This window comes from Zonotrichia leucophrys, chromosome Z (genome assembly GCF_028769735.1).
Source record: "Zonotrichia leucophrys gambelii isolate GWCS_2022_RI chromosome Z, RI_Zleu_2.0, whole genome shotgun sequence".
Classification (NCBI taxonomy): domain Eukaryota; kingdom Metazoa; phylum Chordata; class Aves; order Passeriformes; family Passerellidae; genus Zonotrichia; species Zonotrichia leucophrys.
The window spans coordinates 9975080-9988351 of NC_088200.1; the positions used below are offsets into that span (position 1 = coordinate 9975080).

A 13272-nucleotide genomic window follows, 5' to 3' on the forward strand; every position below is an offset into this window, starting at 1 on the left:
AAAGCAAAACTGCTTTCTCACCTGATGCTGCCTTCTGGATCTCCAGGGTTACGGATGTGGGAAGACACTGCATAAGCAAACAGATTTCCTCATACATCATCTTGCTGACGGGGATGCTGTTGATAGTGGTAATCTCATCTCCTACAGCCATCTTGCCCATTGATCCCTGATGCACAGAGAGATTCAAGGAAATTATAAATACACATCAGAAGCCCTGCAGAGATTGCAGGGAAGCAATTAATAGCTTATGAGCAACATCCTCTGTTTCACGTCACTGCAGAGCACAGGTATCACTGCTGTCAGTTTGCCAGCACATAAATAAAGAACAGACTGTGTTTCTGCCAGGAGGAGAATTAAAGATCAATCTAAAACAGGAAGGTCAAAAGCTCTGCCATTTTTTCCGGGAGATGAGTATCATGATGGAGGACATAACCCTCTTAGTTAAATGAAATAGGATGGATCAGCCCTAGCTTCTTCAGGACTGGAACACTGTGTGTCATTTTTTTTATTCCATGCATGAAGTACTTCTCAGGTGAAATTCTCTTAAACTAGTGAACAGACGTGATCTGAGCTCTTAAGGTAAATGTTTGTTTCTAAATACTGCAAAAGAAATCCGAGAAAAAGGCAGGAACAAAACCAAATCCCCAGGTCTCACAGCCCTATTCAAACTGCTATGCCATATCCCCTCTCACACTAGCGGCCACTAATGAGATTAAAAATGCTACAGCCAGGTTTGTACACCAGAGCATTATTCTTCTTTCTGGACTTCTGCATCTAGCAATTTCACAAACAACGTGAAGCACATATCCATACTGGTATGGGCATGTATGAGATGCAGAAGAGCAACGTGTTACTGGTTCTACTCCAGCCCTTGGCAAACCTGGCCATCACCTAAAGCCTCATGGTTCCAGATTCCTGTAAAATGGGGACATGCGCATATAAAATAGTAAAGCATAATATACATTTGTTACCACCATCCTCTGCCACCAGGATTTACTTATTTTGTCTTTGCCCATACTTAGAAAACAAATACAAAAATTGCATTCCCTCAAAATTGTAATTGCAGGAAGGGATGAGGCCATCTCAGTGGATCTGTGTCCTGCCTCTCTTAGTTTCAAATTAGCCTGGGTGCACCTCTGAATCAGAAACAAATTATTTAGCAGCAGCTCCAGAACAACATGGGGTGGGACATTTTGCCCAGCAAGGACAAACACCTCAGTTGTGTTTACTCTCAACAGACCACTTGCTTAATATTAACCATGAAAATAATAACAATCAGCCCCACAATGGGAAAGCACATCACTATAAGGCACTCAAATGACAAATTACCATTTCTGCTGGCCCCCCTGGCCGCATCCCTGTGACGACAACCTTTAAGGGCATGGCTTGGATTTCCAGATCCAGGCCGAATGACTCGTGCTCATTGCGAACCAGAGTGACGACTTCAACCTGGCCCTGCCCGCCCACATCAGGGACTTCACACTTCCTGCTGTGAGGGAGCATCCTGGCAACAGGCTTGTTGTAAGAGCCATGCTCCTCCGTCCTGTGTCTCTGAAGGTTTCGGCACTCAGTGCTCATCATGCTCTTCACTCTGGTGACTGCTCTGTGCTCAAGTTTTGGCGATCTCTTGGATTCAAGCTGTGCTTCCCGGAGCTCCCTCAAACTCAGGCTGCCAAGACGAACTTCAGGCACACTTGAGTAATCAAATGCTATGATTGGGAAAAAAGAAGATTCAACTTGCTCCAGAGTGCTGTCTGCAGACTCTACAGAGTTGCTGAAGACAGAGGAAGATGTCTCCATGCCACTGTATCTCGATGACTCACTGTCCTGGCTCTCATCATCGATTTCTACAGACGAGGTTGTAATGACAATGCCAGCATCCTCCTGGCTCTTGGCCCTCTGGCTTCTGTGCAAGTGGGAACTTTCATCATCATCACTGGCATCGCCATCATAGAAAACAACCCGCCTCTGTCGGTGAAAGGGGCTGCGGGCAGATTTGGGGCTGTCGCTGAGGATGCCAGGTCGGACAGACTCCACATGCTTGTTGTGATGGCCAGATGACCTCCCACTAGCTGGAGAAGCCAAACCATTTGCTTTTGTCACTCCTGCATCTCTAGCAGCTGGGGAAAAAAAAGAGTTATACTTTAATTGTACTTACAGATGATCTTTAACACCGCGCATCTCACTGCAGCAGAATACATGTGGGTCTGTTTACAGAGAAAGCTTAACTCTTCCTCACAAAGCAAAAAGCAGGCTTTTCATGTCCTCCCTCTAACTACAGTAAACATCAAGAGGACAGCAGATAGCACTACAATTTATGGGTAATTCCCAAAATCAGTTCATTAGCATGTCTAGTTCTATTTTCAGTTTACTTCTAAATTATGACTATGACTCAAAGAAGAAAGGGATGCAAATTCAAATGTGTATTTTAGTTTAAACAACAGATTTTTTATCACATTTTCCCTGAATCTAAGCTCAGGACTCCTGCATTAACTCACAGAGAGTAAAAATTGCTTTCTTGAACCAAGACTGAAATACAACAATCAATTTCAAATTAGCAAGTAACAAACCCAAGAACCCTGCCCACGTTCTCCTTAGAAAGAACTGCATCTCACTTTGTGGGAAGTTAATTTGTTTTGCTTTTTTTGGTGGCTAGTTAGAAATGCAAAAATACTTTTAAACATGAAATAATTTCCACAGAAAATAAGATGAGACAAAGAAATTTCTTGAAATTACTTTACTGAAATTACAGAAAAGGGAGAACAAATTACTCCTTTGAATTTGTGATGAGGTGCACATCAGTAAGGACACACAAGCTTCTTTCAGTCAGTTATCATGGAGCAAAATATCTGATGTCAAATTGCACATTTGTTTGTTTTTATACATATATTGACCCTCTCAAAGTTTCTGAGACAGCTATGAACAGTCTCCACAAATGTAATAAATAAGATGATTTGAAAAAAACCCCAAACTCTGCAATGCTATCAAATTTAGTTTCATCCAAACCAATCAAAGTCATTTCCACACTATCAGAACAGTGTCTTGAACAAAATATCATGGAAACAGGCATTTCTATGGATTGTTGTAAATTCCTTCAATTTTCCAGAACTTCATGCAATCAACAATGGCTTATAATACACTGCCTGGCATTTCTTCCCAGCACAGGGACCACCACAGCTCTCCTGTACAGGAACCCAGCCCTCAGTGACTCTGCCCCACCAGCCCAATGACACACTTGCATCACTTACTCAGGCTGCCAGGGAGAAGAGAGCCATCGTCCAGCCAGCTGTTCCTGTTCTTCTGACGGAGCTGCTCCTCATCACACGAGCCAGGGACAGCATCAGAGAAGGGGAGATGGCTCGAACCATCGTGGGAGAAGTACTGGGAAAGCTCTGCCTCGGAGCTGACGGATCCCTGCTGAAGAGAAGTGACCCTGGTGACTTGCTGTCCTCGATGTATAAAGGCCCTGCCTGCATGTGAGCCCCACACAGACCAGTTGTATTGCTGTGTCAATACAATTTAAACCCTATTTTTAAAATAGATGACTTGTCAGTATACCGAGAGCCAAACTGTTGAAATTGGATGTCTGAAACACTGCACACCAACACATTTTTAGCCAATACAATAAATAAAAAAGGATTCCAAATCCCATTGCTTTACAGGGGTGGTTCAATGCAGAAACAAGGGATGAAACGATTCAATTTTGCAGCTCCCTTTGTTCTATGCTGAGAGAAGTTTGTTCTACACTGAGGGAAGGCTTTGTACCTCCAGACACAGTGTCAATGGCTTCCATGGCTTTACCAGGAAAAACAGATTCTTCCCTGCAATGGCTATATAAGGGGACTTAGTCTCAGCCTTCTGCCCACAGGCTCAGATCCCTCCTGCTAACTTTGTGTTCCACAGAGCAGGGGTACCTTGGGTGTGGCAGAAGGTGGGACCCCATATCCTTCTCTGCCATGCTCTGCACATCACTCCCAAAGGCTACAGTCACAGAGAAAAAGAGAAGCTTGCTGCTGTCACAATTTAAATGTGTGACACAAGAAACAAACCCTTTTATGGAGCTCATGTGACAGGGAAGGAGCCTGCAGGTTTGGTTTTGAATCCCTTGACCAAGTAAGAGCTTCAGTAAAAGTTGAATTTGAAGCAGGCTCTATTTTTATTGCATCTAATCCTTTTACCCGGCTTGCTGGCTCCAAGAAGCGTTTCATAGTCCAGCTGAGGGGAGATGAGGTCTCTCCTTGTTTGGCCTTCACACTAGGAGATGGACTTTTTTGCACAGCTCCTGTTAAACACAAATTAGTTAGATGCCAAAAATTAAAGTTGTAGTCCATATAATCAAACAGGCTTCTCATTAGTCTTCTGAGCTGGTGGCTGCATTTAATCCCATTTACTTAGTATCTAAATTGCTTTCCTAAAGTGAGATTTATTCAGCATTTCACAAGCTCTCCCTCAGATCAGATGGAATGTTACACTAGCCAGGCCCAGGGCAGTGCTATGAACAAGAGAGGAGCAGGAGATGGACTTCCCCATCTGTTGGAGCATGCTGCTGACCAGGGGCAGCCTCAGAAGACAAATCAGCAGCCACTGACAAGGTCAACTTGAAAGCAGATCTTAGCTGACACACATAAAAAGGGGATCATAACAAATCTAACATTTCTGTCTGAACATCACCTTACTGGTCACTCTGCCATTGCCAAAAGTTTGCTTTCATCTGCCAGACTTTGGGAAATGCTGGAGTTCAAACACATCACAGAGATGCCAGAGTACACATCTTGACATGACTTGAAAGATCAAAATGGTGTTAAAACATATAGTCCAGCATGGAACACCTGGACTTTTTCAAACGGTCAAAATACTTTTTGGGGTTTTTTTGCCATTAAGGTCAAGCATACACGGATGGAGTAGACCCCTCCTGCTCTTTCCCTACTGGAACACTGTGCTTCCTCTCATCTTGAAAAAAGTTCAGAACCACCACCTCTTGATAACCCTACTTTCAGGTCATGGCAGCCCAGTGAACAAAAGCAAGTTACATAAGCTGCAGAGCTGACCATCTGAACTGGATGCTAAAATTTCTGCAGTGGACAGAGTGATGATACTCCCTACACTGTTCTGCTGTCTTGAGGGCTCTCAAAATAATAATGCTGGGGAACTTCAGAGCATGCCCTTAAATGCTCCTGCATCTGTGAGAGAACAGGCACTAGAGAAGAGAACATGTTGCTACCTGTGACGTGAGAGGAGCTGGAGTCCTTGCTCTCTCGGTGGGTAGTACGTGCAATTGCTTCATCCATCTCCTGCTCTGAAACCTGAAGTGGGGTGGAAGACAAAGCTTAAACAGGCTACAAGAAATTACAAGAGTCTTACCACTTATCTCAAGTGTATGATGCATCAAATAAGCCACTATTTTTAAAGATGCAATAAAGAAGACCTAGTTGAGTGCTCCTAAGCCCTTGTCCCCTGACTCAGACTCTCTCAATGCCACTTTCCTGCAAAAACCAGGAAGCAGAAGCCTGCCATCTGCAAGAAGACTGCATCCAAGTGACACAAAATATAAACAAATAAAACAGTCCCAGACTTAAAGAAATCAAATGAAGCAATTAGAGCACAGTTTTAACGCAATTAAAAGCTGTGTATTGATTTGTTGAGAAAATGCGACTTTAAAATAGACAAAGACTGCTTTGTGCAAGCACAAATCAGAAACTTAAACTATTCTACACTTAACCCACCGGAAGAATACCAGACTTCCCATAATATTAGCTGTCTTTTTAATTTTCTTTTCTCCTTGCTTTTAAAAAGAAAACTTACATCAGTAATTGGAAATTAATGTTTCTCTGGTTTAAGAATAAATACTGGTTTACCATATTTGCTAATTTAGCCCATAATTACTACCATACATTTAATTCTTATTACTGGAAAACATATGATTTTATACAGGAACAACTAGTCTGCAGGAATATATATTTAAGAACAGAAAGCAAATTAATTCTGTCAAAAATACTTTCTATGCACATTGATTTACATGAATTAAAATTCAGCATAAATAGAGACTACAGACTTGAGTCTTCCTGAACCATGAAGATTTGAGAGATTCTGAAGCAAACTCAGCAGTTTAAACAAAGCATAAATGCCATATTCAGTCAGAATAACAAGCAGAAAGAAAATTTTGTGGTATTTCTTTTGGAAGTACATGAAAACACCAAAGCAAACATACACAGCAGCAAAATGTACTGTGGATCTTTTGTGTTATAAAACAAGAAATTAAGTATAAAAACGTTTGAAACAACATGAACCTTTGTAAAAACACATCTCTGTTTCCAGCCTGTGTCATGACCTTACAGCAAACCAAAAATCTCTGAGCTTCTGGGGCACAGGGAGTTCCTGCAGAACATGGACCAGATCCTTAGACTATGCTCCATGGCATTAACACAAACTTTTTAGTAAAACATATCCCAAGAACTAAAACAGGTCCCAGGCACAATGCAGTGCATTTTTTAAGTTAACCAGAAATCCATGCTTCTGCAAACTCTGCCAGCTTTGATGTTTAGCATCCTTTCTGCTCAGGCAGTTCAAAATGGAAAGGGACAACTTAATTCCTAACTCCAGTCTGCACGCTGGTGTACTATTATAAGCAAATGAAAAAAATAAAATAAAATACCCACACTTATTTATCAATCCCCCAGTGCTTTCAGAAAATGGGTGACAATAACAACAATAAATATGGGTTCCTATAGGGATGCTCCTCCAGAGATCCAACCATGAGAGCTTATGGATTCAATATTGCCAGGATTATGGATTCAGTACTGGAAAAATGCTTTAGGGTCTCTCCAGCTCAACTTTTAGCTTTTCATACATTTCTTGGCAAAGGATTTGTTGTCATCTTAAATATCACTTATGGAAAACGGTAATAGGAGCCACTTAATAGTTTCCCTCTGTTACTGAGTAATACCAAGCAATTAGCTTAACTCAGTTCATCCTTTCAGCAGACACCAGGTTAGGTCACTCATCAGCTTTCAAAACCCCACCACAGCAAGAAGAGGGACAGATGAGAAAGGGCAGGCTCTAAAGCATGGCATTTTTATTTAATGCTTGTTACAGACAATCCAAAAAGTCTGTAAGCCTTAATAATGCAATCACATTGAACCACTGTTTTGGTTCAGCACAGTACACAGACTCACCAGAAATACTGTTATCTTAGGCTATAAGCCCAATTCTTAACCTCGCCATGCTCACCTTTAAGAGACCACAGCCTCTTTCTTTCTAGCAGCACAAGGCCTTCCAACAAAGACAATAAACTCTGGAAAGCAGGCCCGTTTGTTTACTGTATATTTGATTTAGCAGAAAATACACTATTAATTACAAAATAAGAAACCTGAGTTCTCCTAGATATGGCTTTCTTAAGGCCATTTGTAGTTATGAGTTCAAAAGTCAGAGCTTTCTGCACCCACTAATGCAAATATTTTTACAGCTTCATTCCTGTTTAAACAGGAAGGTTTCGTACACTCATGAAATTCTTTGAAATACTGAAATAAAAGAAGCTGTTATTCCCTATAGCTTGCCTAATAGGCTTTCATCTTCTATCATCAATTTTTAAAAAATGCTTGAGAACACTTACTTTATAAATACAGCCTTATTTCCAAAATGACCTTGCACGGATTCAGTAGCAGTATGCTCCAAATTCTCATGTTTTAATTCCTGAAGGAAAACTTTGATCTTTGGATAGATTTTACTTTATTACAGTTGATCAATTCAAGCTGTTGATACATATATTCCTGGCCCTAAATTATATTCTACTCAAAGACAAAGTAACTAGAAAATAAGTTTTAGGAGGAAGAGGTCTTGTGCTGTATTTGTGTTGCTACTTCATCCAAGTACCAAGAAAGATGGGAACACTTCATTCAAGCAGTTCCAGGAAAATGCAATTGATCAGTGGGTGACTAAGTGAAAAGCACCAGGAACAGTCCAACATTGCTATGACTTACAAAACTGGGAAGCATCATTACAATCCTGACATCTTGCACAATACATGCCATAGCAAGAAAAAGCCATTTTCTTCATTTTCCGCTTTTCCAACAGCAAGACTCAAATTACAGTGCCAGATGAAAACAATCCAGATACACTTACTCATTTTCTCCTCACCTTTGGGTTAGGATGACGACTAATGATTAGGCTGACTGGTCCTGGTCCACACTCACTGAGGATTGCGTAGGCTTCGCTTAGCGCTGCGTGACGCAGGCTCACAGAATCCGCCTCCAGAATCTGGTCACCCCGGCTGCACAGAGACACAGAGTCACCTAATCACAGCCACCTTCCACGCAAAAAAACCTGTGCTTTCAACTGATGGCCAAGATTTTTCAAAGACATAAGTGTTCTGGAAAAGACTTGACTTTCAAAGAAGGTGCTGCTACCAGTGACGTGAATGGTTTAAGTCCTCTTGAGTTCACAATGGAGGCTCAGAGATCCCTTCTGCACTTACTGTCAGTGCAAAAAATCTCTCTTGAATCAACCAAGAAAACTGTCTGCATTTGGATCAGGGTGAAAGCAAGCTTCAGTTCCAGTTCTGCATTCAGATATTTACTGAACACAGAAGAGGAAAGATGGGATTAAGATGGGCTGTTCCTTCATGCCATACTGAATTACTTAGCAGAAACACTGATAAGAAATTCATTATTTAGATATGAGTTTATGAAATTACTCCAGGAAAAGATTGAGCCTGGTAAGCCTGTATATGTTAAAAATTATCATAGAGAACCCATTAAAAAGGAAAAAGAAAAAACAAAACAAAACTCTGCTGAAATAAAAACATACTGTGTGATTTAAAAGGGTATGTAGTGATATGACAAGGGAGTATAGCTTCAAACTGAAACAGGGTAGGATTAGATCAGGTGTTAGGAAGAAATTCTTTACTGTCAGGGTGGAGAGGCACTGGAACAGGTTGCCCAGAGAAGCTCTGGAAGTGTTTGAGATCAGGATGGATGGAGCTTTGAGTAAGATGACCTAGTGGAAGATCCCTGCCCATGGCAGGGGATTTGAAACAAGACGATCTTTAACATCTCTTCCAACCCAAACCATTTTATGATTCTATGATTGCTTAGCTCTGTTTTCTCAGTTTTGTAACTCTTGCTTATGGTGCTCAGATATCTGGAACTATTCAAAAGAAAATATCATCAACTAGGGATATCATTAAAGCATTCTCCATAATTCCTGAAACATTTACTTTGAACAGACCCTCTCAAGGAATCTACTACTGCCAGCTTGTGTTGGGCTACCTGTGACAATGACACTGTGGTGTGTGACACTATGAGTACACACACCAAACGCAAAATAACAATTGCAATTCAGTAACCTGCACTTCTGGTACAGGCTGAGGAAAGTAAAGAGTGACTTATCAGTCGTGCAATCATTTCACTGCTCTGCCTATTCCTTTAGACTTGCACAAATGCAGTAACTTACACAGCACATGACTGAGAGAGGGAGCTCAGATACAGAAGAGCTGGATTCAAACCTCCCCTGGCATTGCAAAGCCAACATTTGATTAACAGTGTTTTCCAAAAATCAAAACCACCCTGTAAGTCTTGGCCTATGAAGCCATAAATTGCTGATGGGACAACAGAAGCAACGTCTCAAAGAAGCAAGCTAAAAATCTGGGAAGCATGCCTGGATATAATCAATCACATAAACCTAATAAACAATGCAGCTGTTACATACAGACATAACCAGCACTGCAATGTTTTCCAAAGGGGCCTTCAAGAAAGCAAGTTACCATTAAATGCTGTCTCCTGTAGACATTTCTATACTATATAGGAACTTTCAAGGGTTTTGGCAGCAATGCCACCATAAAATTATCTTCCCTTATTCCAAGAAATCAAATTTCTATTGCAGTTTTCCTGGTGAGCCAGGAAACAGAAGGCACTCTCTTGCAAGGCATTTGCTCAGCCTCTCTGCACCAGTGCTCACATCACACACTCAAAGAGGATCACACAGTCCCAGCACCTCTTCAACACAGTCCCCCCTCTGGAGCCACGCTCCCAGCACCCACCAGCATTTATGGAGGAATGCAGAAAGTGGCAAGGCTTTCTCCAATGGTTTTCAAAAATGAAGCCTCCACAAGAGGAAAAGCAAGTTTCTGTCACTTAATCCAGTGTAGGCACAAGGGAATCCTGGGAATGATTGCTTCCTAGACACATCCCTTCTCCATGACAGAGTGCTGATGGTCAGCCTGCAGCAATCCTATCAGACTGAGAGTAAGAGCCTGAGCCACGGGCACAGGCAGCAGCAGGAACATTTATCCCAGCTCTTTTGAGGAGAGTTTCAGGTGACTGAGCTTTTAGCAGTGCTCTGCAAATTTCCTCCCAGTCTGGGGTCTCTGGCTGCAGCTCTCACAAAAAAGCATGAGGCCTGCACTTCTTGCTGCTCCCCTTTTTCAAAGGGTGCTATTAGGCTCAGCTTTCTGTATAGAGAATTTAAAAAAAAAATGCAACCAAACAACCCAGACCTTAATGATTATGCTGTTTCCAGAACAAAGAATAATGTTTCCTGGGCATTTAATACTACTTTGGAATGTCTTAACATAAATGTTTTCTTTTTGATGAACTCTTAAGTATAAATTTCCTCCCTGCTACATGAACCAATAGGTAAAAACAAAATCTCAATCGATTTTATTGTAAAACCACTCTAGCATGTTTCTGCTTTAACCAACCTTAATCTGCCATCCATTTTAGCCACTGATCCTGGGGCCAGGCTGTGAATGTAAATCCCGGGTGAACTGTTTTCAAGTGTGAGACAACAGGCACCAATGCCGAGCCCGACCCCTGGCTCTGTGAAAAACAAGAAGCACAAAGAAACGTGGCAGACTGTAATCGCAAAGGACACACAAGTGTTTGTGTTCCCACATACCATCTGAGTTCAGGACTCGTGTCATTGTTTTAGGGCTGGCCTTAGGTGCAGTCAGTCAGGAAGCTAAGACCAACAAGTGGAAATCAGGACTGAAAATAGCTGATCCTGGCTGTTTTCTGAGATAGATGTATCTCAGAAAATACTCTGTGCACCGTGGGAACCTCTTGGAAAGGTCTGATCTGGTCCAAGGCACAAAGGAGGAGAGGCAGCAATCCAATCAAGATGTCATCTAAAACTACTGCAGAAAACATGAGCACAGAAGATGCTACCAATTTTGTATTACTCTCTTTTGTTAAATATCTGTATGGCATTCCTCAGCAGAGAAGCACAAAGGAAGGTGAGGCATTATCTCTGGTTCAGTGGTCACCTCTGTCCACTTTCACCTCTGCTTTCCTTCAGGTAACAACATCCCTGTTTTAGGGATCACTGGACATCTTACATTCTCTCTCAAAATTTTGAATCCAACCTTTAATATCACTGTAAGTCTTAAAAATAGGCATCTTTGTCTACCACATATAACATATGCTTTAAGTTTATAATGAGCAATTATTAATGAGAGCAACCCTCATGGAGGAGTTCAAACAGATTATCGGGGAGCTTTTCAACACTGTTCAGCTTTGCCTTCCCTCGAGACGCTCTTTAAGAGAAAGGCACAGCCTCTTGGGCTGCCAGGAAGCCGATTTACACTTTGCTTGCTATCTCACACGCCTCTTCTTTCAGCAGCATGGACACTCACTGCTACCCATAAGAGGCTTCTGATTCTGGGAAAGCAAAATGCAGGAAGGGGAACTCTTCAGAAGTTTTTGCATTAGAGAGTACTTTTCCCCCTCATCCTGTGGTTCCATTTCAAATGGGCATACTTGGGTATACCAGGCATGGGAATCTCTAACCTATTCCCAAAAACTCCCCGAAGAAGCAGAGATTTGTTCTCCCGGCCCGTTTCGATGGACGCTCACCTTTATTGAGTGTCACATCCATGACGATCCTGTCCTTGGGACCGGGTCCTTTGCGGCTGGAGGAGGAGCCCTCGGGCTCCTCGAGGCCAGGGACGGGCGTGGTGCCGCTGGCGCTGGGGGAGCTGGAGCGGCTCAGCAGGGTGGGGGTGACGCAGGGCGTGAGGCTGGGGCTGCGCAGCCGCGTGCGCACCGTCAGCGTCACCACGCCCTTCTTGAGTTGCTGCAGAGACAGCACAGAACCACCACCGTGAGGGGACCAGTGTTTGTACACTTGTCACCAAACCTGCACATGGTAACTCGTGGCAGTGCAGGAGTGTCAAGCTGAGGGCAGGAGGTGGCAATGAGTGAAGAGGAGCGTGAAGCTCTTCAGTGCTATATCCGTGTTACCTTAAACCTCTGAATGGCCTCCTGATGGGTCAGTCCTTGCAGAGACTCTCCATTAACTTCCAGGATTTCATCCCCTGGTAAATAGATACAAAAAATGAGGTCAGCAATGTAAAGACTGAAAAGATTTAAAACAACCTTCCTGAACATGAGGTGATCTACTACTATAAGGATTTCAGTTAACTATCCAGTAAAAAGCCTTTTATTGTTCTCAATTTATTTCCACTTGTACTAATGTCTCTACAAGTTACTAGTGATGGATTACCAAAATAAAAACTGTTCTCCAGCAGAGATTCTGAACTTGGCATTCCCATTCCCACAAACAAGCTGCAAATGCTGTGGATTTTAACTGAAGTCTGAAAATTATTATGACATTAAGTCCAAAGGTACTATAAAACTGCCTTTCTTTTGTAAGCTTTAACAGGAGAAATGAGGAACTAAGTGAAACACTACAGCACATCACTTCAAAGCCTGTCCAAGAAAATGAACCTTGCATCCACGTGCAGAAAGCAAATGCCTTCCCTTACTAAATGCCTGCGGACAGAGAAGCATGTAGTAGCCCACATGCTGTGACAACAAATGTCTTTTTCACCTCAAGGAACATGTCCTGTCAGATTTCTACCAGCTTCCAGGCTCTAGGTCTTACTACTTACATCCAGCTGAGCTATCTACCTTCATTTTATTAAAAAGAGAGTCAGCATGATCCAGATCCACTTCCTGCAATTTTACTTGCATCTGTGCAAAATTACATGGGGCAATACTGTCAGCTAAGTCTACCCCTCCTCTGCTTTCCTAGCTTCAGTCAAGAAAAAAAAAATGAAGAATTTTCAAGCTATGAATAGCCTGCAAATGATTCCTGGGTTTACGGGACAGCTGCTACTTATTGGCTTCCCACGGCAAGTGCACAACCTATGATGCAGGGATGCGAGCTTCCCTCTGGCAGCAAGTGTGAGAGTTGGCACCAAAAGCAGCCTCAAATACAACAAGTGTGATAAGACAGAAAGAGGGGAATGATGATATGAGGAGAGAAGTAACACAGGAG

The 13272-nt window shown here is 42.3% G+C and overlaps 1 protein-coding gene across 8 annotated transcripts in view; it reads right to left on the reverse strand.

Annotated features, from left to right (window-relative positions):
• Window positions 1-13272, reverse strand: part of PDZD2 (PDZ domain containing 2) — a 201078-nt gene that overhangs the window by 19455 nt on the left and 168351 nt on the right. For 7 of the 8 annotated variants that reach the window (XM_064735299.1, XM_064735302.1, XM_064735294.1 and 4 more), the window contains 9 exons: window positions 12234-12307; window positions 11847-12066; window positions 10694-10811; window positions 8134-8266; window positions 5222-5303; window positions 4179-4282; window positions 3249-3417; window positions 1330-2120; window positions 22-166 (listed from right to left, as the gene is read on the reverse strand). In XM_064735299.1, the coding sequence (XP_064591369.1) occupies window positions 22-166; window positions 1330-2120; window positions 3249-3417; window positions 4179-4282; window positions 5222-5303; window positions 8134-8266; window positions 10694-10811; window positions 11847-12066; window positions 12234-12307 (1836 nt within the window). The remainder of the gene's footprint in view (window positions 1-21; window positions 167-1329; window positions 2121-3248; window positions 3418-4178; window positions 4283-5221; window positions 5304-8133; window positions 8267-10693; window positions 10812-11846; window positions 12067-12233; window positions 12308-13272) is intronic. The other variant, XM_064735301.1, reaches the window with a different exon arrangement.